The sequence below is a fragment of the Anabas testudineus genome, chromosome 6, assembly GCF_900324465.2.
Source record: "Anabas testudineus chromosome 6, fAnaTes1.2, whole genome shotgun sequence".
Taxonomy (NCBI): domain Eukaryota; kingdom Metazoa; phylum Chordata; class Actinopteri; order Anabantiformes; family Anabantidae; genus Anabas; species Anabas testudineus.
Window position 1 is genome coordinate 3,765,196 of NC_046615.1, and position 22,853 is coordinate 3,788,048.

The following is a 22,853-nucleotide window of genomic DNA, read 5'->3' on the forward strand; positions in this document are numbered from 1 at the left end:
CAGTTCAGAGATTTATCCACTACAATAATGCGAAAACTTTCTAGCAACTAGTAGTTACAGTTACAAAATATAATTTAAATATAATCAACTATTGATTGATGATTATGAGTATTATAATGGATTGAACACATACAGTGGTTTGCAGTGTAAATTAATGATAATGAGCTTGTAAAGTAGAGTCTGTTTTTGAAGTGTTTCTCTCTCTGAATCTGGATCTAAATGATACTTAACATGTTAGAATTGCAATTTTTAGATTGGATTAGTTTAATAGTTTATTTATCAGTGACACAGTAACTAGGTTTTGTATTTAAGTACATTTTAGAGCTACTTGTGTATTGCACACTTCTGCCACCTCTCAAACTGGGAAACATCAGGATTTCACAACATTGATTTGAACTGTGAAAGAAATGACACCAGACACCAAACAGCAGTCAACATTAGGCTGAATCAACACCAGCTGAGTCACTTTACGATTTTCACATTTACATCTTTTATTGTAAAGGTGGTTTCTTACAAAATAGTCACGTGATACAGAGGCAAAGAAAGTAGAGGCCTGCAAACATAAAAGAAACGTAAAGGCAAGAAAACATCTACAGAAAACGGAACTTTGGTGATGACAATTTCTTTAAAACACAAACAAAACTGTGACGTAACCCACTAAGGAATAATTACAAAGGAAAAAAAAAAAGACTCATGAAATGAATGGAGATAAATGTGAGTTTTAACCAAGGCCCCAGTAACAGTCAGACGGAACCAGCCTATCGTTCTCCTCGTGCACCAGTGCAGCGCAGCACGACTGTGAGACGTGACACTTCAGAGACGCCGCTGCTGGTGTTCTCAGCAAGCAGCCAAGGCAGATACAGTCATTTAGCTAAGTGTTTTAAGACAACATCTACAGCTGATGAAGCATAACGCCCAACCAAAAGAATCCTTTTTTTTTTAAATTTCACACATGCTAAAAGTAGGTGTTGGGACAGAGGGAGTGCTATCGCAGGTTTAATGCTACATCAGCTGAAACGACAGAAAAACAGCAGTACAGCATATAAAGACTAATTTTAACAGTATAAAACATCTCCATTTAAATGTGTGGGTTTTAGTAATTACATAGTGTCAGGTGTAAGTGTTGGTTAGATAGTAGATATACAGTACATCCATAAGTGTGTAGAGATTTCCACTATGAGCATCTATGTCTTGCAAAAAAAAAAGAAGAGAGTAAGAAGAGAGATGGTACAGCTTCACTTTAGTTTGGTTGGATTTGTGGTGTCTTCAAGTTAAACTGGTCGATATAAAGAACTAGGTACTGGGATCAAAAGTATGATTCCTGGCTTTTCTAAGGATTTCACCTAATAAATGAAGGTTCAGTTTGAAACTCATTTATTGCTCACTTGATGCGGTGGTAGATCCATCTTTTGCCACTATTCAATTTCAGCTTTTCCTTTTTTCACAGCAGGATGAGTTGTTTCGAATTGTTGCCGTACTTTGATTACGTTCTGTCCCACTGTGTTTCACTTTAATAATGTGCTTCCTGTACACCTGACAAGCAACTCTGCCTCATTCACATGTATTTTACAGGTATTTAGCATGAGTTAGAATCTGAAGAAACGAGTAATAACAGCATTTCAGAGGCCGATCATGGCTGTGACACTTGCATGATATCGATAATGATTTTTGCAGAGGGCAGATTTGAGTCAATGAAAAAAGTGACTGTCAAAATCCTTAAAAGCTGATTTTTTTATTTTATTTTTTTTTTGCAGGACACAGACATGACTCTAACTCTTCCATTGTGGTCTAAAGTAAAAGTCAGCCCTGCTAACTAAATGTCTACAATGGCTTCACTAAACGGCTTCACCTTCTCCTCCATCTTTACTTTCCCTCACACCTACACAGACTTCTCCTTTTCCTTGGTGCCATCACCTCACCCTTACCCGATCTTGCTGTACACACACACACGCACACACACAATAACCATTACGAACCATCGTTAGCAGATGAACCCATGTTTTCCGTACGTCACGTGTTTCCCCCTCAGCTCAGCTCCCTCCCCCTCCCCTGTAGCTCAGTAGTGCCCTCTAGCAGGAGTGAGTGTTACAGGTACGGATCTCTTTCTCGGCCTTACACACGCCGTGCTTTGATCTTTTCTTCACAACCATCAGACGCTCCTGGGTCCCCCCGTCGCACGCTTTGGTGCATTCTGTCCAGTCAGTCCACGGCTGCATCTTGCAAGCTGTTGTAAAAAAACGAGAGACAGCAGCACCTCAGTGGTTGTGTCATCTGGCAGCTCCAACAATCAAACAGACTACGAGCACAAACCTGGTTGTTTTCCCACATCCGCACGTCTGCTCGCTTTATCCCACCTTCTCCTCTTTCCTCCACCTCCTCTTCCTCTTCCTCTCTCATTAGCTTTCGTCCGGCACTTCCTGATTCTGCATTTTTTCCTCTGAATGGTCTCGGGGCAAAGGCTGCCCCCGAGCTGCGGCTCCTGCTTGATCATACGGGTTCTAATCATGTGTCCTTTACCACAGGATTTGTTGCACTCTGACCACTCCGACCACTCGGAGACCATGCAGTCGACGGCTGGATGAAGGGACAGAAGGAAGAAAGAGAAGAGGACAAATGAGAGGAAGAGCAGGACACGACAGGTCTCTGATGTTGGCTAATAACTTTGGTGTGTATGACATGTATCAGTCTGGGTTCAGCAATGTCTTCCACTGGCCCTTCAGTCTAAGTGGTTTTCCATTTTGCTGAAAACAGATGATCTCCTGTGAGATCAACCATTGAAGGGCAAGGGGAGAGTGAACGATAACGTGCGCTCGTCTTGCTGAAATGCACTCTAAGCTTCTGTCGTTTCAGTGGAAACTCTACTCATGACTGTGACGAAGCAAAATGGTCACTCATTAAGAATTCTCCACTACCAGGCAGCTGCTTCCTACTTTCCATCTTGTGCTCCCCTCAGACCCTGACGTTTGCCAGCTCCGTGGCATGTGGCTGCTTATATTACCGAGGTCTGAGGAAAAGGGAAGGGAACATGTTAAATAATTAGTGGAGTGCACTGTGAGGATGCAGAATAAGTCTCGCTATTTGACAGGTTTGGGAGCACATGATTTATGGGTGGGGCTCCTCTGTTTTTAGCCCTGGAGGAAGTCACATCAACGCTCAGACTAACAGAGGTCATTTGTGTTCAAAGAGAAAGAAAATTACATTACTTCGGAGCAGACGTGAGCCAGACAAGTCACAGCAAAGAACATATTGGATGAAGCCGCATTGCTGCAGTCACATGGTAAATGTAATATTCATATAATTCCCCAGTTAGCTCTACATAGTTCTAAAAAGCTGTTCATCTGTTCTTTGTTGTTGTCTTTGTCTGAAACTGTTTTGTTTCATCTAGAAAATGTGTTTGAAGTGAGCTGAAGTCTCACTTGCTGTTTCTGAATTTGGTCACTGGGGGGCAGGATCGGGTAGATTTTCATTATGACTGTTGAGGGTCTTTCTTCCTGTTGGTGTGGACCAACCAGAGAGCTGGGTGCTCAGAGTAGTTGGTAAGTAAGCACATATCTCATGAGTGAGGCATGAGTGAAGAAGTCATTAGGAGTTTAATATCATCCGGTCTGGAAAGCAAGTGGTGCTGTAGTAAACATTCAAGGCTTATTTTCTGGGTCATAGTTGGTAAATATGGTCCATATGTGTTCATCTGTAGCGCACTGACAGCTTTTGTCATGTTTTGTTTCTGTAAATGGAAGCTGCAAGAACCCCTGCAGGTCACAAACCTGCGCGGCAATTAATCTTCACACGACACGTCTTACTACAAAACTAAACTAACTCATGCACCTAGAGGACATACACGCCCCTCCAAGAGTACTGGAACAGTGCAGCCAAATGTAGACTGAACGAAAAGTTGAATAAGAGCCCAAAGATCAACATATTACACCACCGGTGTACCAACAGCTTCATTTAACAAGGACGACAGAGAGTTGTGCAGTTTTGTACTTACGGCACTCAGGCAGCATGCACTTCTCCACCTGCTCCAGCTCCTCCGTGCACTCAGCCGGATCAGACTTGAGCATCCTCTGACGTGTCCGTACCCCACGTCCACACGTCACACTACACTCACTCCAGTCCGACCAGGGAGACATCATGCACGGGATGGTGTCTGCAGACACAGACACGCACACGTTACTGAAGGTGAAATATACTGTTGTTAACCTTGTCCCATACTCATTTCAACGAACTGGATCCATCTCAGTGCAAATGTTCAGGAACACTCACGACATTCTGGCATCATGCACTTGTCCACTTCGGCCACCTCTGTTTTACACATGGATCCATCTATCGGAGGCATCTTCACCATGCGCTCGCGTCTCTTCATGCCCAGCCCACAGGTGACGCTGCAGGGGTCCCACTCCCCCCACTCGGTCACCACACAGCTGCTGAGCGCTGTGGGAGGGAGAAAAAGCATCCAGCTTATGTTCAGCTGCCAAGGTCAGGCTACTTTGTGAAGAATGTTCAACCACTCTATTAGTTGCCTCTCTAATTGAGTTTTAATCAAATCATTAATTGGATGAAATTATTTTTTTTCATCACATCTACATGAGTGACAAACGCTTAAATGAAAATATTGTGATTTTAAAAGGTGGTAAATTAAATGAGCCACGCTACGTAAATCTGCCTTTGACAGACACAACCTCAGGCTCTGTGAGTTTAGTTACTAACGTCATGTTCCTGTTAAATTAACTCTGACAGTTCGTACACAACAGTCACATCACTAATGCACACTCACACGGCAAACAACAATACGCTGACATGTAAAGTCAGGGGAAACCTAAGTTACAGGGTTTTATTTTATAATCCATCTGATAGGTGTCATTGCATTAGTGGCACTATAGGAAAAGCTGGAGAGATAACAGTCATTAGGATTCATCCTCTGGGGACAATGATTTAAGTCCTAATGCCCCGAGGCTCATTTCATACATTGAAGGTGTGTAATGTTTATTTCAGAGTCCCAGCATTTACTTTTCATGTGAAGCATTTCCACATGTACTTGAACGTGCCATTGGCTTTGTGTAGTGTGCATGTGTGGAAGTTCCAGACTTTCTAAAAGGCTCCGCGTCAGGTGAAGTTTTTCTAGTGTTTAATAGCTCTGAGAAGGACTCACAGCACTCATCATTGACGACACACTTCTCCGTCTCCTCCGTGTGGAGCTGGCAGAGCGACCCGTCCTCGGGATACTGTTTGACGTAGCGCTCTCTGGACCTCATCCCCATCCCACAGGACACACTGCAGGCCGACCAGCTGATCCACTCCGACATCATACACGTCGACGACTCTGTCCACGAGGAGACAGGAAGAGAACGAGGTCTACTTAGGCACAAACACTACAAGAAGGGCATTGGTTTCTTCTCAGGTTATTCTTGAGAAAACGCTGTGTGTTTGTCCCTTTTATAATGGATTTGTTTGTCATGATTTCCAGGTGCTTTGTTGCAATTCCTTATTGCAACCAGTATAAAAATAGGTCTGGAGCTGAGCATTTATTTCAACGACTAATTCCAGGAAGCTCGTTTTGGTTAAATCATTCTAGCTGATACTGCAACATGTTCTGTTTCTGGTGCACTGAGCACCATCAGCATCATCAAATAACATTTAGAACATATTTCACACTAAGATATTGGTATTGAACATCTCTTTGCTCCAGCAGTGTTTAAAGGACAAAGACAGTTTACAATAAGTAACTCATCACGTGTTTCATATTTAGCACAGTGGGTTTTACAGTTCTTTAAGAGATGACGCATCTCAAGGTTAGACTTTATTTGACTCTTTATTCATCAGTCATATGTAATAATATGAATGCTTCTTTAAATAAGCATTGATTTCTCCACCACCTTGTGAGAATCTTTGTTACGTTGTTTATGAAGTTCATGGTTTGTGCTCCTTCTGAATTTAATACTCATCATTTGAGTACTCCAGTCACAGGACGCTCTCTTTTCAACACTGTCCTCTTTCCATTACTCTCAAGACGTCTGAACACGTCGGCTTCATTTATCACCTCGGCCACTTTTCCATCAAACTTGCAAAAGCACTTATTACTTTGGACCTTTACGGATCATTTTCAACACTGAGTCTGAACTGCATGGAGTCGTATTAATAGGCAGGAAAGCACAAGATGTCCTGACACAGGACTTTGTTCTGTGTAGAGGGAAAGCTGAAGGTTTTCAAAATGCTCTTCCTCAGTCACGGCTCTGGCTAGCTTTTAATGAGGCAACTTGCCTGAGGGACAGTCCTGTTCACTGCATGTGCCACGAGTCAATATGTATGACCCAGGCACATATCAGCAGAGAAGCGGTCTGCAGCTTCTCAGGTTTAACAAGGCTCCACTCCGGTGTATTTCATCACTATTATCCAGCAGGGTGCTTCAAGACCTTCCTATTCTTCACTCACAGAGACTCACTGTACGAGTCTAACAGCCCTTTACTACTGGCGTCTTTAAACACCTCTTCTGAGAGCGAAGCCCTGGTGTAGATAGTATATTATAAGGGAGAAAAAGAGAGTGTGTCAAGAAGAGACGATTGTGTGAAAACAGACCTTGTAAATAGGATTTCTTTTCTAGAAATGATGAATGAACTTGAATCAACTTAGCATGGATTTTTCTTTGACTTACACACTCGACTCTCACACACGCCTCATGCCGACAAACTGAAAACAGCGTTGCTTACTGGCTGTGGCCTAATAAGGCAGAACTAAGTGAATCATTAATAAAAGATACAGGTATCTCCAGCTCGGATCAAGCCTCCAGAGAGCCACAGTGTTTCCCGGGAATATTAATCACCCTCTGAGTCGGCCCGCAACCAAGCCCCAGCATGAAACCCACAATTATCAATCTCCCACTACCCGCTAACGGAGCGCTAAATGAAAACAAAGGAGAGGTGCTCAGGAACAAAAAGCTCTCCGTGTTGCTGTCTGATAATCGATAAGAGGAACGCTGTCTGTGTGGGTCCGACTGCGTGTGCGAGCCTTGAACAGCACAAGCGTCACTCGACTGATGGCTGGTAGACGTCCTTGGGAGCCAGGGAGGAAGTTAGACGAGGGGGGATGGAGGGGGGGGGGGGGGGGAGCAGACAGACGCTCACTGTGCTGTCTCTCAGCATTTGTTTCAAACTGACAACTTCACTGGAAATTGGTCAAAAGCAAACTCTGGGGTGCACTTATTATTGTGTTTGTTGCGGGACGTGGGGGCTGCAGTAAAAGAGCATCAAACTGACAACTCTGATAGAAATAAAAGGCAGGAAAAGAAAAGTTTCTCTGTGGACAACGACACAGACAAACAGGAAGACATCAATGCTCATTTGTTTAGATTACATCCTCTTTGACAGTCGCATTACCAAAAACCAGGAACATCCACTCTGCTAAACACAGCATGTGTGTCCACTTTGTTTGGGAAGCCTAATGAATTTCATACATACGCCATCTTCCTCTTGTTCCTATTATCTTTAACACAACAATGAACACGTAGTGCGCTGATGTCGTTAAATCCAAGATAAACCCGATCAAATCCTGGTTTAAGCACCACGGATGCAGGAAGCCATTCAGTTAATCCACGCGTTTCACTGAAATAATTAGGGTATCCAATTACCAATGTTTACTTTCTGTAATTAGGGATTTAGTGTATTTTGTGACACATTCTCTTGATGTGACCATATCAGCTTTGGATATTGCATGTGTGGATGTTATTGTCTTTCCCAGCCAGCTCCTGGTTACACGTTTGCTTTCTAATTATAGAGTTTCCACCTCTTTCGTTCAGTTTTACCTGTTTCTTCCCACACACACACACACACACACACACACACACACACACACACACACACACACACACACACACGTCATAATTCACTACAATAATCCCAATTGTCATCTAATGGGTGCAGAATTAAATTTCTGGATAAGATAATACCACTAGGCCGTGAAATATAAATGAGGCAGCAGCTTTGTGTTTTCATCACAGATTCCATCAGTTTAAGCCAAAACGAACAATCTGAGACTGTGTTAGTCAGGATGAGACAAATACCTAAGCTTTAATCTGCTTATTATTTAGAGGGTTCACTGATTGCTCCTTTTTGGGTGACACCAAATGAACGCCCCAAACTCTGAAAGGATTAGAACTTGAGAAATGCAATCTTTGTTTTTAGATCCGTCTTAGTGTAATGAGCTGCTGCAGCACACAATGGTATCAGCGTGTTTTTATTTATGCAATAAAATTACATTTGTGAAGAAGAATACTAAGAACACTGTGCATTGAAGGGGGGCAGGATGTCTATTAGACCAATCAGCAGCCACAGAGAAGCGTGAGTGAGCCGTGAATGGGTTGAAAACTTCTTCTCCTTTGTCTGTTTTGCTCCATGATAGCTCAGTCTGTACAACACTCCACATGAAAAGCTCCTGAACTTAAAGGTACATTTAGATAACTACTGATGCAATGAGAGCATATTAAAATAATGGGGGGCGACAGAGACACAGTTTGTAAAAATGGTTGCACATTGACCTGTTGGAGATTTGTGACCACGTTCCACTCAGCAACGTGCTAAAGTGTTCCTGGGCAAGACCCCACACTGCACAAGCCAGTGTACCGTGGGTGCCGGTCCCAAGCCTGCATTAATGGGCACTCTCCACTATGTTCCAGGAAGTATTTATGTTGTGTTTGAACTTAGCATAACCCAGTGTGGGATGAGAACGTGTTGTGTGTTTGTCAAGCTGCGTATGTGAGAAGATGATGCTGTCAGCTGAGCAGAAACAGCAGTGATGGACTGAGTTGATGCAAAATATAAAAAGCTTTTTCAAAGATGTACCAAAGACTGCTGGAATATTTACAGGGTTTATAAATGAATATAAAATAACACCACACGCTTAGGTTATTACATCACACGGAAGCAGACCTGCTGAGAGCCATTTAAGCCGGATGCCACTGAGAGAGGCAGAAAGGTGGAGTCACTTGGAGAAGCTCTTTCACTTAGACCACCTAAACTTGAACGGAGAGCTGCTGTAAAATGGAGAGCTACCCAGTAATGCATCTCTCCTGCTTTCTCTGAAGCATTTTCATTAAAGGGTTTCTGATCTGTGCCTCATCATTTTGCAGCTTCGCAACAGAGGATTTTATCCATTAGTGCTTTGGTTCTGCTGCTGGAAGTGCTTCCACAGGAGCAAATAAATGTCTTTTATTTAAGAAAGAAATCACTGGCTGTCTTCCATACCCTGCCTTATTTATATGTACCTCTTCCCATTATAACAGCTAACAGCTAAAGGAAAGTATTGTTCATATGTTCCTCACCTGTATTTTCTCAGTAGATGGGAGGATTCACAACTGTGTTCACTGCGCTGTGGACTGTGTGTTTGCGTGTGTGCGTTTACCCTCCATACTGCATCCCGGGCCCATGCAGGGCTGGAAATCTTGAGTGTGAGGACATGGCACGCTGAGATCCAGCTGGGCTTTCAGCATCCTCTGCCTCATCCTGCGGCCTTTTTCACATGTAGCGCTGCTGCACGCCGACCAGGGAGACCAGCCAGAGTAGATACACGTCTCTGGTGTGTCATCTAAGAGGAAACGATGCAGGGAGAGTAAGTGGGTGAAGGAGAAGACTCATTTTATTTATTTGGCCTGCTAATTCAGCAGCTGACTCAAATCATGTGTGTCATCATTAGTTGGAATTGCTTTTACAAAACAAATTTCATTCATCACTTTACAGCAGCTGCACTCCCCTGTGACACAGAGAAGAGGAGCGACTGAGATGTTCATTATTTAACATTATATCCAAAGGCGATTGAAGCTGGTACTGGACCACAAAGGTCCACAGAGCAACATCTGAGGTGTAGAGGAAGAAGCAGAGTTGAGAAGAGTGTGATTTGCGACTGTCTTGTCCAATTATCAGTGGTAGCAGAACTACAAGAAAAAGCAGAGGTACTGGCTTCAATTAATAATGTTCTCTCAGGGCTTCAGAGAGGCACGGAAAATGAGAGGAGAGCCGAGAGACAATACACCTTCAGGCCTCTGGGACAGACCTGAGTGGGTCCAATTCTCCGGACTAACGTGTAATGACAGAAGGAGAATGAGGGAAGAAAGGAAGTGGAAATGCACACAGAAAGGTAAGAGGAGAGTTAGGTTGATGTGTGAGTGAAGGCAGTGAAGCTCTAGGCGGACCAGGGGGACCAGCCTGAATGGATACTTGTCTGCAGTGTCATCTCGCACAAAGAAAGGGGACAAAGAGAGAACAGCAGGTAAAGTAAGAGAGGAGGGAAAAGGAGGATAGAAAAAAGCCCTTTAAGAGGAAGACATTTATTAGATGACAGGAGATCCTTGTTAGGAATTCTGCTGCATGGGCAAAATCCTGCACCGTACCCAAGACTACTTGGAGTAAAAATAGGCAGTAAGCCCCCGTGTACAACACAAACACTGTCAATGCACCAGTGTGTCCTGTTTAGCCATGAAGGTACAGCTCATCCTGCAACTATAAGGTCAGCACTGATCTGTATAATGACATGCTAATAAAAAGCAGCGTGTGCATCATGAAGTGTGACCATGTAAGAAAAAAAAAAGGTTATTATCTGATCTAAATGACTGACGTGATCTACATATGAGGATAGTCCCTCTGGGAAGTCAAAATTGAATTAATGTCTCCTTTTTCAACTCACCTCACCTGCAGCTGTCTAACACCTATTTGTTCCAAATCTGATCTTATCTTATATACAGTGAGGGAAAAAATTATTTGAACCCCAGCTGATTTTGTAAGTTTGCCCACTAACAAAGAAATGATCAGTCTATAATTTCAATGGTAGGTTTATTTGAACAGTGAGACACAACAATGACAAAAAAAATCCAGAAAAATGCGTTTCAAAAAGAGTTATAAATTAATTTGCATTTCCATGAAGGAAATAAGTATTTGATCCCTTCGAAAAACGTGCTTTAGTACTTGGTGGCAAAACCTTTGTTGGCAATCACAGAGGTCAGCCGTTTCTTGTAGTTGGCCACAAGGTTTGCACACATCTCAGTGGGGATTTTGGCCCACTCCTCTTTGCAGATCCTCTCCAATGTTTGGCAACTCAAACCTTCAGCTCCCTCCACAGATTTTCTATGGGATTAAGGTCTGGAGACTGACTAGGCCACTCCATGACCTTAATATGCTTCTTCTTGAGCCAGTGATTTGTTGCCTTAGCCGTGTGTTTTGGATCATTGTCATGCTGGAGTACCCAACCACGACCCTTTTCAATGCCCTGACTGAGGGAAGGAGGTCTCACCCAACATTTGACGGTACATGGCCCCCATCCATCCTCCCTTTGATGCGGTGCAATTGTCCTGTCCCCTTGGCAGAAAAACACCCCCCAAAGCATAATGTTTCCACCTCCATATTTAACAGTGGGGATGGTGTTTTTGGAGTCATAGGCAGCCTTCCTCCTCCTCCAAACACAGCGAGTTGAGTTGATGCCAAAGAGCTCGATTTTGGTCTTATCTGACCACAACACTTTCACCCAGTCTTCCTCTGAATCAGTCAGATGTTCAGTGGCAAACTTCAAACGGGCCTGTAGATGGGCTTTCTTGAGCAGGGGGACCTTGCGGGCACAGCAGGATTTCAGTCCTTCACGGCGTAGTGTGTTACCAACTGTTTTTTGGTGACTATGGTCCCAGCTGCCTTGAGATCATTGACAAGTTCCTCCCGAGTGGTTCTTGGCTGATTCCTCACCGTTCTCATTATCATTGAAACTCCACGAGGTGAGATCTTGCATGGAGCTCCAGACAGAGGGAGATTGGCAGTTAATTTATGTTTCTTCCATTTGCGAATAATTGCACCAACTGTTGTCACCTTCTCACCCAGCTGCTTGGCGATGGTCTTGTAGGCCATTCCAGCTTGTGTAGGTCCACAATCTTGTCCCTGACATCCTTGGAAGCTCTTTGGTCTTGGCCATGGTGAAGAGTTTGGAATCTGGATTAATTGATTGCTTCTGTGGACAGGTCTCTTTATACAGGTAACGAGCTGAGAGGGCTGCCAATGTCAGCTTGTTACCTGTATAAGATCCACCTGGGAGCTAGAGATCTTGCTGACACAGTACCTCCCATCTGGTGCTCAGGTCAAAGGGTTGAGAAGCAAGTTTGTGTAAAAGCAGCAATTGTCCCATCACTCATCAGCACTACAGTGGTGCCCTTGAGAAAGACCCTTAATTAACCCCAACCGTTCTGCCAGTGACCACAGGTCACACTGTGGTTGTACTGGGCGGCTTTGTGAATGTTACATCTACCTGCAACTATGTGAGGAGGGTATGTCAAAGTGCAACTGATTTCACTCAACTCATCAAGGTGGTCTTTGTGCTTGGCCAAGATATGGTCACACCCCATGACAATGACAGCATTTAGTATATAAAGTACTGAGTTATATAGATGTTGGCATATCTTAGCCTTTTGGATATGCTCAGACTAGCTCCATTCTCACTGGGTCTCCAGCTACTGTGACACTGATCGCCCGTGAGTGCTTTGAGAAGGGGGAGGGTCTCATGGCAGCAGCCGCTGCTTGTTGAGGACAGTACCTTTCACGTCAGAGTCTCCACAACACCAGGAAAAGTCGATAGTCGCGTTTGACAAAAAAAAGTTGCCAAGAGGATTTGGTAAGTCGCCATGTTGGCAACACTGGTGCGAATGAAAAGTAGCAACAGCAGCGAACTGCATTTACACCTTCTCTTTTCTCCACAAACAGTTGTGCAGCAAAGCTGAAACATCACTGTCCAGAGTGACAGAATCTGTGATGTATCACAAAACTTAAAGTATGTTTTTTAAGGACAGGACTTGACTCTAGACGTACTCATGTTGCTTTGCAGCACTGGGGCGCCCACAGCAGATTGGAAATCAGATTGGATCTGGCCCTGCCAGATGTGTAGTCTGACTATCGGACCTCCCATCTGACACTTGGCTTAAACCACTTGCGTCTATAATGAGCTATGTGTGTGTGTCCTTGGGCATCATTAGACAATGAATCCCTACAGTGTCTGCTCAGTCTGTGAGCTACATGACTTGATAGTTAAAGTGAATGTTTAGCAAACACAGTGAACTGTTCAAAGTTCAAAGAACAAGGAATGCAATATCATCTAATGACAGAGTGGGAATAAAAATAATAATACTGCAGCTTTTATATTGTACACTGTTATTTGGTGTCCTGAGGGACTGTAATCAGGAAAGCATCAAGATGTGTTTATGTGTGTTAGTGCATGTACCGTACCTTCCTCCTTCTCCTCCTGTCCAATATCAGCTACGATGTCATCTATGGTGTCTGGGACCACATTACATTGTTCTCCCTACACACAAAAGAGAACCTTGAGTCACACGCTGAGGCTTTAAGCATCGTTCATGCAAAAATGTGTCTCGGGCTATGCAGTAAATAGCACTATAGCATGAAACAACGAAAGAACACTAACCCTATTTGCTTGGGTTAACTTTCACTCAAACTAATTTAACAAATTTTTAGCTGAACATGTCTGTATTACCTCTTCACAAAGACAGGAGTACAGATGAAAATGCTAAACTGAAATGCCGTTTTTTTTCTCCCATCTGTATACCCTTAGACGTTTACTACTCTGGTCATAGAAATGCTCAGTAGCCTATATGGCCACAGATGGAGCTTGAGCAACTCCACAGGCCCACAAGTCCACATGTTGGGTATGGACTCGCGTTAGTTAGTGCTGAGCCAGGTTTGGACCACGTTTAGATTCAGATATGTTCCAGTTGACCACAGTTCCTGATGTAAGATCATTTTTAAAAAAAGCATATATATGCTCACAAACACTCTTACAAAGTACATTGTACCTTCCTGGCGATACGTTCCACCACCACCCTAGCCACAGGTGTAATTGCCCCTCCCTCTGGGTCATAGAATGGGCTTTGGGGATGATCCAAACTGGTCAGTGGCCGGATCTTCTCCTGAGGTATGGTGGGCTTGTTTGGTGACTGCAAGGGGTGAAATAAGTGAAAAAGAAAACAACAATTAACTTTATGTGTAAAGTGAGATGCGTCACTCCAGTTCCCTCAGCTGCTATGAGTATGTAGCTATTTCCGCCTAATTGATTGTTTTACAGCCTGCAACTTTTCTGTTTCAGCAGCTAGATGTTTCCCACGAGTTGACAGAGACAAAACACAAACTTACAAAGATTAATAGACATAGAGTCAAAAAATGGACACTACAAATTAATTGCTCCATGTCTCTTTAATGGTGGAAAAGACTTTACAGTGACAGGTGACCAAAAAAGGCAATTACTGAGTGCAATTGTTTTTTTTATTTAGTTTTGTTTTGATTATTGTAGAGAAAGACGTACAAAGAGAGGTTTGGAAGAGTTCTGTTTTCAGCAAGTTTTTGAAAATTGAGAGTGAGGCAGCTGAGCGTGCAGAGGTTTGTAGGTCGTTCCACCATCATAGATCTACAGAGCTGAAACATTTTGAGGTGAGGTAAGGGGACCACAAAATGTTGTTTGCTTGCAGAGCGCAGTGAGAGAGAGGGAGTGTAGACCAGGGTGAGAGAGTTCAGATAGACCTGTGCTGTTCAGTTGGCCATTTATTAGGCAAGGGTCAGGGCTCTAAACCTGATGCAGCAGCTACAGGATGCTGGTGCAGAGATCTGAAAAGTTGTGTCATGTCATGTGTCATGTGTCCTAACGTACCTCATTTTTGAGCATTTTGAGATGCGTAGTGAGACAGCGGAGTCATCCAGTGGAAATGAAGAGCTGTCTGTTGTCAGCATAGCAATCATAGGAAAAATCATGCAACTGGATCATGGAATCTTGGGATGTGGTATTGATTGAAAAGAGTGGAAGACCAAGAACTGAGCCCTGCGGCCCACCATTGCAGAGACAGTGAGAGTTAGAAACCTGCCTCTGCCAAGATTACTTGAAGGTACGTCCAGACAAGTAGGACTTAAGCCAGGCCAGAGCTGTACCAGTGATGGCCAAGTCAGAAAGTGTGTAAAGGAGGATCTGGTGGTTTAAGGATGTAAGCTTTAAGTATCTTACATAGAAAAGACCTGTTGTCTTGAGCTGCAGTAACCTTTTGAGAAAGAAATAGTATCTCTGAGATAAATTAAACATCTGGAGATTCCAATTTAACATCCTGAAGTTATAATTCAAGGACCTCACAGTTTTCACTGTCATCTGACAGGTAAAGGATGTGTTTCTAAGTTCTCAATGTGAGTCTAAAGGTGAATTAAGCTCTTTAACAATTGGGGGAGATGGACATGTGTAAATAATTTGCTATAAGTGAAGATAAGGTCATGATTTGAAGAACAACTATCCCCACCCTACCACATTAGCATTCTACAAATCACGAATCTCTGCATTGGTTAGTGTCCTGGAGGAAAACATCTGTTCTCGTATACTGGATATCAAAAAATGCCTGAGGGAGGAGAGTCTGTGTGTTACACTGAGGAATAGTTGGAGTAATCAAAGTTAAACAGCCAAAATTTAGGGCATGGGAATTATTTGTGGGACAAGAATACTAATCCAATAACATGTCTGTGAATGTATGCATGTCAGTAAGACAACAACAACAACAATACAATAATATTTCTCTTGAGGGGAGAGAGTGCAGAGCAGCAATGAGTCAAAGCAGATTAAATAAAACATTATAATACAACAATGACAGCATTGATTTTATACTCCACCTCAAACCAAACATAGAAAGGTGTCAGTGGCCTCAAAGAGTCACCTACAATGTCTGTTTCTCCCCTCAGCCATCTGGTCCAGAGTCTGTTTGATCAAGTGTGCGTCATTTATACCCATTAAAAAGCCCCTTTAATAAGAGATACATTTGTTGTTTCCAGGTGTCTGTGACTGCATGTGTGTCATTTTATGGAGTGTAAAAAAAAAAACAGAACTCGCTATAGACAAAAATAATTCATTCTCTTTGATCCTTAGGTTAACTTGACTTTGTTGTTTCAATTTTCAAATTAGCTTTTGATTTAATATATGCAGCATTATTAAACGAGTCAAAAAGAAGACATCTACAAAGGCAGTATTAAAGAGGATATGAAGCTACATCCTCATCTACAGCGCAGTGACAACAATGTTGACAATTCTCTTTGTAGTTTTCTTCTCTGATGTTTTGGTTGAAAAGATCATGTGAGACTAAAGACTTGTTGGAGACAATTAGAAACTACAACTTTGCAAACAGAAAGAAATAATAAAAGCTTTGCTGCTTTTCACAGCACGAAGATGAGCAAGTACAGTTTTGAAATTTGGTGTTTTTTGTAATTCCATGTCCCTATCTGTAGGTGGCAGTCATTTAATGCCTGCTCTCAAAGTAGCATGTATGCATGATCTGGTGGTTAAGTTTGCAAGCAACATGCATCAAATTAAGGGGAACACTTTGCAGAGTAAAAGTATTAGAAGTATATCATAAGCATGAAAAAGAAATCCTTCAGGATGTCAGGCATTTACGTTGTGTCATAAAGTAATACATGCAGACATCATTTATAATTTAGAACACACATTAAGAAACTGGACAAGCTGCAAAGGTACCAGTGTACGTGAGACAGCTGTTTGATAAAAGGCTGAAAACAGGGCCAGGACAACAACGTCTATGTTTAAAAATGCACAGTCCCTGTTTTCAAAGATGTCTACTTAGGTCCAAAAAAAGTATTTAGCGCTTTGTCCCAGCAGAACAGGCTCCTTGCTATTCATGAGTTTGTAAGCTAAAATTGAATTGCTGTCTCTAAACAGTGTGTGAATATGCATGAGCAGTGTTCACTCCAACGATGTAGAAAACAGAAGTCAGTCAGAGTAACAGACAGGTGGAAGTCAAGTGCTGCAGCAGTTTAATACAAATGCTGCTTACTGCCAACAGCTACACATCTTATAATATGCAATATACTTTAATTGTCAGCTATTGATAAAGGAGCTGTTTTATCTATTAACAATAAGACTACATCGCTGCACCTTTAAACAATGCGTGGGCAACACAAGTGTCTCATAAACAGTATCATATGTCCTGATGAAACACGGCCTCAACAGCCGCTCATCCTTCAGTTATTTGTAGTCAAAGTGTGATCAACTCAAATACATGCTTCAGTTGTTGTATGTTGTCATTAAATTAGTAGGTCAAAGGTCAAGTTAAACACACTGACTTCAGCTAATATCAGCTACAGCTTATTATTTACAACAATGTATTTCATTTTGCTAGTTTATTGTTGCTGCACAACCATAAATCAGTTAACCAACATGACTTAGTAGTTATGGAGGCTAACAAGGATCTCAAGCTACAGTGATGTTCACAGTATTGTGAAATGAATACATTAGTGCTAGGAGCTCTGAGTGTTACTTTTGCTTGGTGTATGTCAGTTATACTTGTGGCAGGCATGCAGGTCACATAGAAGACTGGTAGTAATTTCACACTTGGTCAGCAAGTTGTTTAGGCTGCGACACATCAACCCAAGATCAAAGATCTAGCAGTGACTTTTACCTACTTTCACGTCACCTTCGCCTGTTTCAAAAAGTGGCACTATGACATAGGGTGGTGGTAATCTGTAGTCAGCATAGGACACACTGCAAAAACTTGGTTGACAGATGCTCACCGATGGTCCAACACCAGCTGATGGCTGGTTCAGCGGGTCATGGCCCTTTGGCTTTTTCAGTCAATGGTTCCAAATTGTGACGTAACCACAGTAACTCTCACTCCTGGTAGATGTTTGAAATACTTAGGCAAATTAGGATAGAATACCTCATATGTCACACCACTATCAGTGCCAGCGTCCCAGGGAATCAGGTCTGTCACCAGCCTCTGCACCCAGCCACACTCCTTAGTACAGAGATCTTCTCCTGACAGCCCCACGTTCCAGTCCGGACTGGGCCCGAGCATGGTGAGGAAGGACATCAGGTGACGGGTCCTGTCCACAGAGAACTCTGCTGACGGAGCTGCCCGCCTGTTAGCGAGGAATGACAAAAGAGCAAACGATGCACAAATAAAGAACATATAATTGCAAATTATTTAAATGAGACAGCATGAGGCATGTTTAAATGTAATGATGTCAGGAGAAACATTTCCCATATCCCATCGCTCTGCTATTGCAATTATTAGCTAATTAATTGCAAAATGGTTGGTTATAATGTCATGACCTCTGACCCTTGTCACACTCCAGTAATTGCAGGATAATTGAAGCTCCAAAATAGCCAATTAGTGTCAGAAAGTAGCTCCCTATGACATATTCACTTTGCCTGTCTAAAACCAGCTGAATTTAATTATTAAGGTATTTTTTAATAATAAGTTACTCTGTGAAGAACTGTCTTTGGTATCTTAATTATGGCGCCTTAACCAAGACATAAGTGCAAACATAACTCTTTTAGAACGACCTGACAACTTTGCATGCAATGCTGAAAAAATCAGCTAATATTTCATAAGTCTAAGTGTCGGAGTGTGTGGGCACACACGTGTGTGAATGTTCTCATTAGTAAAAAATAATAGTGGCACAATATATCACAAATGACAGACAACGCTGGGGGGTGGTGGGTGGGGGGTGGGGTAATTAAACAGATGTCTGGTGAAAGATACAGTACATTAGAGAGAAAGAGAGAGAGAGAAAGAGAGAGAGAAAGAGAGAGCGTGTGTGTGTGTGTGTGTGTGTGTGTGTTCATGCCAGTACAGTGCTGAGGGCTAGAATTGTGATAACTTTCTAATTGCTCTTGAACTAATTCCAAAGAGTGCACAGGGTGAGACAGAGTGTGTGACAACTCAGACAAGTCAGTGTGGCTTTTCAGAGGCGCATAAAGGAAGTCATCACAAAACAATTACGCTTAGTACAATTCACTAATATACTATAGTATTCATCTAGTCTTTATACAGTAATAGGAGCATTTTAATTATAATTTACAGCTTTTTTAATTGGGTCAGGAAGGATTTTCACTTTTTAAGTACCTGCTAATTATTCATTTGTCTTGGTGTAGTTATTCATTTAAAAGGTAGCATTAGGGGATTATACAACTGTGGTAACAAACATATTAATTCTGTCTCATACTGTTTCTGTTGATTAACCTGTACTGTATATAGAAAAGTAGGTACAGTATATGTAGTATCTCTATTGTATTACAATTTAAAGACCACTGAACTGTGGCAGGGCTTTTAAATATCACCTTTTATTAAAATGTTTTTGTTTGTTTTTTTAGATTAGCCATCACAAACCCTTTATAAAACCAAGGCTGTACAATCTCAACCTACAGAGAAACATCTAATCATTTTGTTTCAGACAACAAAACGGGACGTTTTCATCCAGGAACACACAGTATTTGTGAAATATTGGACTTTGTGAAGCACAATGGTGCCAAAAACCTGATGAATAACTGATCAATTGGGTTTTGCTAGGAGACGCACTGTAAACATCAGAGTGCTAATGACACCACACCACAGTCCAGTATGGGATATGTACTATTGTGCAAGGCTGTTTCATTTTTGATCTGATACAAAGTAGTAAAAGTAATATGTAATATTGCTTTTGGCAGAAGTCATATTATATAATATAACATTATCAGTGTTCCCTGACTTGTGACAGAAATGACAGCACCAGTGTTATTCACATTTATTTAGAGAATAAAAGTATTGGATGTAGAATCGTGATCATGGATGAATCATGGAGGCATTCTTAGCTAGCTGAAGCTGAAGACTGTAGATTTTATTCAGTCGACATATATTTACTGTTTTCATCGCTTCCTGACATCCAATATCAGTCACATTTTATCCATTCGTACTGGCTGACACCCTGACACTGCAAATGTATCTATCAAGTGTTGGAGCAGCAGTCAACAGGTGCCAGGTGTTACTGTCACTGTTATTTCTACACATCTGACAGCTGGGATGGTATATGTCACGAGAAGCTACCCGCTCCTCAAATTGATGCAGGAGAGGGGGAGCTTGTCCCATTTGGTGTCTCTTCATGCACATATGTGCGGCATCACTGCTGGAGGAGCTACATAGCAGACATGGGCGAGGGGGGTGCAGAGCCTTGTGCGTGTTAAAGTGTTCAACCTCCCTCTTCCTCATTTAGAGTGTTAAAGTTAAAGTTTAGTGCTGGTTGGGCTGTTCCTCCAGAAAGCAAAGATGTTTAATAAAACATTTTTCTTACGTTATATGTATTATTAAAGGAAAAGCAGAGGGACTCTTTGTAAAAAATAACATTATGAATTACATTTATCCATTTATCCAGTCGTGTCCTGGCAGACGCTTAAGGATAAAAGCTTCTGCCAAGACACGACTTACAAGTGAGACCAGGGTACAAAGGTAGGCAGTGGAAGTGTAAGGGGGTCTTGCCTCAGGACCCCTACTGGAGTTAGACCACAGCCGGGATTTGAACTGAGCGGTGATCTTACCACTAGACTATCTAGTGGGCATGAATGACCAAAGTTGCTGTCTTGTCCATGTTTTATTTTACTTTTGACAGGTGCAGCCCACTAATAAAAAGAACTTGGTCTAGCTAGTGGTAGCTGTCTCCTTGTCATCATATTAGGGTTAGGGGGTTAGGGTTAGTTGATCAGACTGTGAAAACAGTGTCACAGTGATAAGTGGCTTTTAGTACACAGCGCTTTGAGTGCTGGCCCATGACTGAAGTTATGATGTGGACACATGTATGTAGGTAAATATAATGAATATAATATAATATCGACTTCCAACCTGGTTAACTCTCTATGCAGCCACTGGAATTAAAGTGATATTATGAACATTTGTGCCCAGATTAAATTACTAGTATGCACAGTGAATCCCAAACACTGCTCACATGCCCAGAAAGAAATTAAAACTGTGAGAAAAACTCCAAGAATATTTACACTACTGTTCTAAAGTCTGTGATCACTTGGAGATGTCCACTGTTAATGTTGGAAACAGCTCATAGCTGAAAACTGCTGTTTTTTAAATGGACTATATCCATAGATGTCAGCAAACATTAGTCCATGAGAACTATTTCTGCACTTCCTCCCCGAACGTTGATATTGACTGTGTGACTGTTAAGTTGCACGTTTTTGTCCCTAAAACTTTCAATCATACCTCTCAAAGGTATGGCTTTTCCCTTTAGTGAACCTGACACTGAGTGATACTTACAGGTTGAGCGGCTGCCACGCCGGCCACTGAGCCTTCGTTTTAATGACAGTCAGTACTTCATCTCCCTGCAGAGAGAGACAGAGGAAGAGAGAGTGGGAGATACAAGAAGCAATTTGTCACTAAATGGATGACTATAAAGAAACGTTGTCAGGAAAAAGGCCAAAATTGACAAATTGACATGACTGAGAGTGAACACCCTCATCCAAAGACAGAAAAGCATATTCCACTTTTTAAAGGCTTAGGAGCCTGGACAACGTGTCTCTTATCAAATGTCTCATCTCACTCTGCTCCCCGCACAGCACTCACCACACTCTTTAGTCACTGTAGCATTACGGCCACTTCATGTACTGCGCGATACATTAACTATCGTTATGCATCGGATGTAATCATTCAGCCAAAAGCAGAGCGACAGATGATGGATTTACTGTCACACAGTGGTTGATTAGGTCTGAACTGGAAGGTCCCAATATGGCCTTTCCAGTTTACTAAGTGCTTTTATTGTGTTTCCACCATCTTTTTGTCTTTATCTCCTTTGAAGACACACACAAACACACACACACATACACACACAAACACACACACATTGCCTCAGTTTGGGATATGCCAAAAAAAAAAAAAAATCTTTTTTTTTCTGGTTGACTGAAGATTCCACAGTCGCCTTGAAAGCCTCCTCTCTTCCCTGGGGTGGTGTGAAGAAAACAAGTGTGTATGTGTGTGTGTGTGTGTGTGTGTGTGTGTGTGTGTGTGTGTGTGTGTGTGTGTGTGTGTGTGTGTGTTTGTGTGTCTGTGTATGTGGATAAAAACAAGTTTACAAGTCTGTGTCCATCTTCTCTTCTGAGCAGCCTGGGGTTCTGTGGCCTCTCTGGCCTCAAAACTCACTCCATCCTCTCACACCCACAAACAAACCCACACACACACACACACACACACACACAGATACAAATATATATGAATGTAGACAGAGAGAGGGACAGAAACACACAAGCTGACATGGACTTAAGAAAGACAGGCTGATACATAGAAGGATTAATGTACAACGGATGGATTTAAAGGCAGGTCGGGCATCAGTCCGAGAAATAGAAGTGTTTATTGTTGCAGTAACTTCTGCTATATATAAATTCTTCAGCATGTCGTTAGGGTAACACTCATTAAAGCAGTACTTATAGTATGCAAGGAGCCAGATTTGAAATAACAAATCGCAAGCAAAACGTATTTCTGTGAGTTTGTGAAAGAGTGAACTTTTCTTAAGGACACTGAATATTGGCTTTGTATTCATCAGTTGGCCAAAGACATGAGACCCAGTGAATGATAATGTTGTTCAGTGTCTGCTGAGTAAAGTGCCGGCCAACAACTGTCTAAAAACAAACACAAATCAATCGTTTATATGAACAACAAGTGAGTTCATCTAAAGTATGATCTTCATGGGTTCAAACTCTCTCAACTCTCTCATTCTTTACCGAATCACCAGACAGACAAACTTCACACTGCTGTGACGTGCACTGTATTTGATAACACTGTACGTGTCTAATTTTTGGGTTGTCTCTATTCAAGTATATCCATATGTCCATTTGTCCTCTCACGATGTGTGAAGTTCCCACTCCTGAACAAGCTACATACAGTATGTTGCTCAAAAAGAAGAAATTTTTAGGAAGATCATTTTAGGAAGATCATCAAAGTTAAGCTAATAAATATTTTCTAATATTGATTTACTCCAAAAATTACTCCAATATAAACACTCCAATGAAAGAGAAAAAACAAAAGAAATCCAATATCA

General features: G+C 42.1%; 1 protein-coding gene across 1 annotated transcript in view; it reads right to left on the reverse strand.

Annotated features, from left to right (window-relative positions):
- Positions 1–473: 473 nt before the first annotated feature.
- The window catches only part of spon1b (spondin 1b), a 74,715-nt gene continuing 52,335 nt past the window's right edge, over positions 474–22,853 (reverse strand). Inside the window, exons 7-16 of the mRNA XM_026365293.1 lie at positions 21,080–21,144; positions 17,720–17,921; positions 13,823–13,963; positions 13,239–13,314; positions 9,391–9,573; positions 5,150–5,320; positions 4,264–4,431; positions 3,989–4,147; positions 2,311–2,574; positions 474–2,224 (exon numbers count right to left, since the gene is read on the reverse strand). Coding sequence (XP_026221078.1) covers positions 2,070–2,224; positions 2,311–2,574; positions 3,989–4,147; positions 4,264–4,431; positions 5,150–5,320; positions 9,391–9,573; positions 13,239–13,314; positions 13,823–13,963; positions 17,720–17,921; positions 21,080–21,144 — 1,584 coding nt within the window. The 3' untranslated portion in view covers positions 474–2,069. The remainder of the gene's footprint in view (positions 2,225–2,310; positions 2,575–3,988; positions 4,148–4,263; positions 4,432–5,149; positions 5,321–9,390; positions 9,574–13,238; positions 13,315–13,822; positions 13,964–17,719; positions 17,922–21,079; positions 21,145–22,853) is intronic.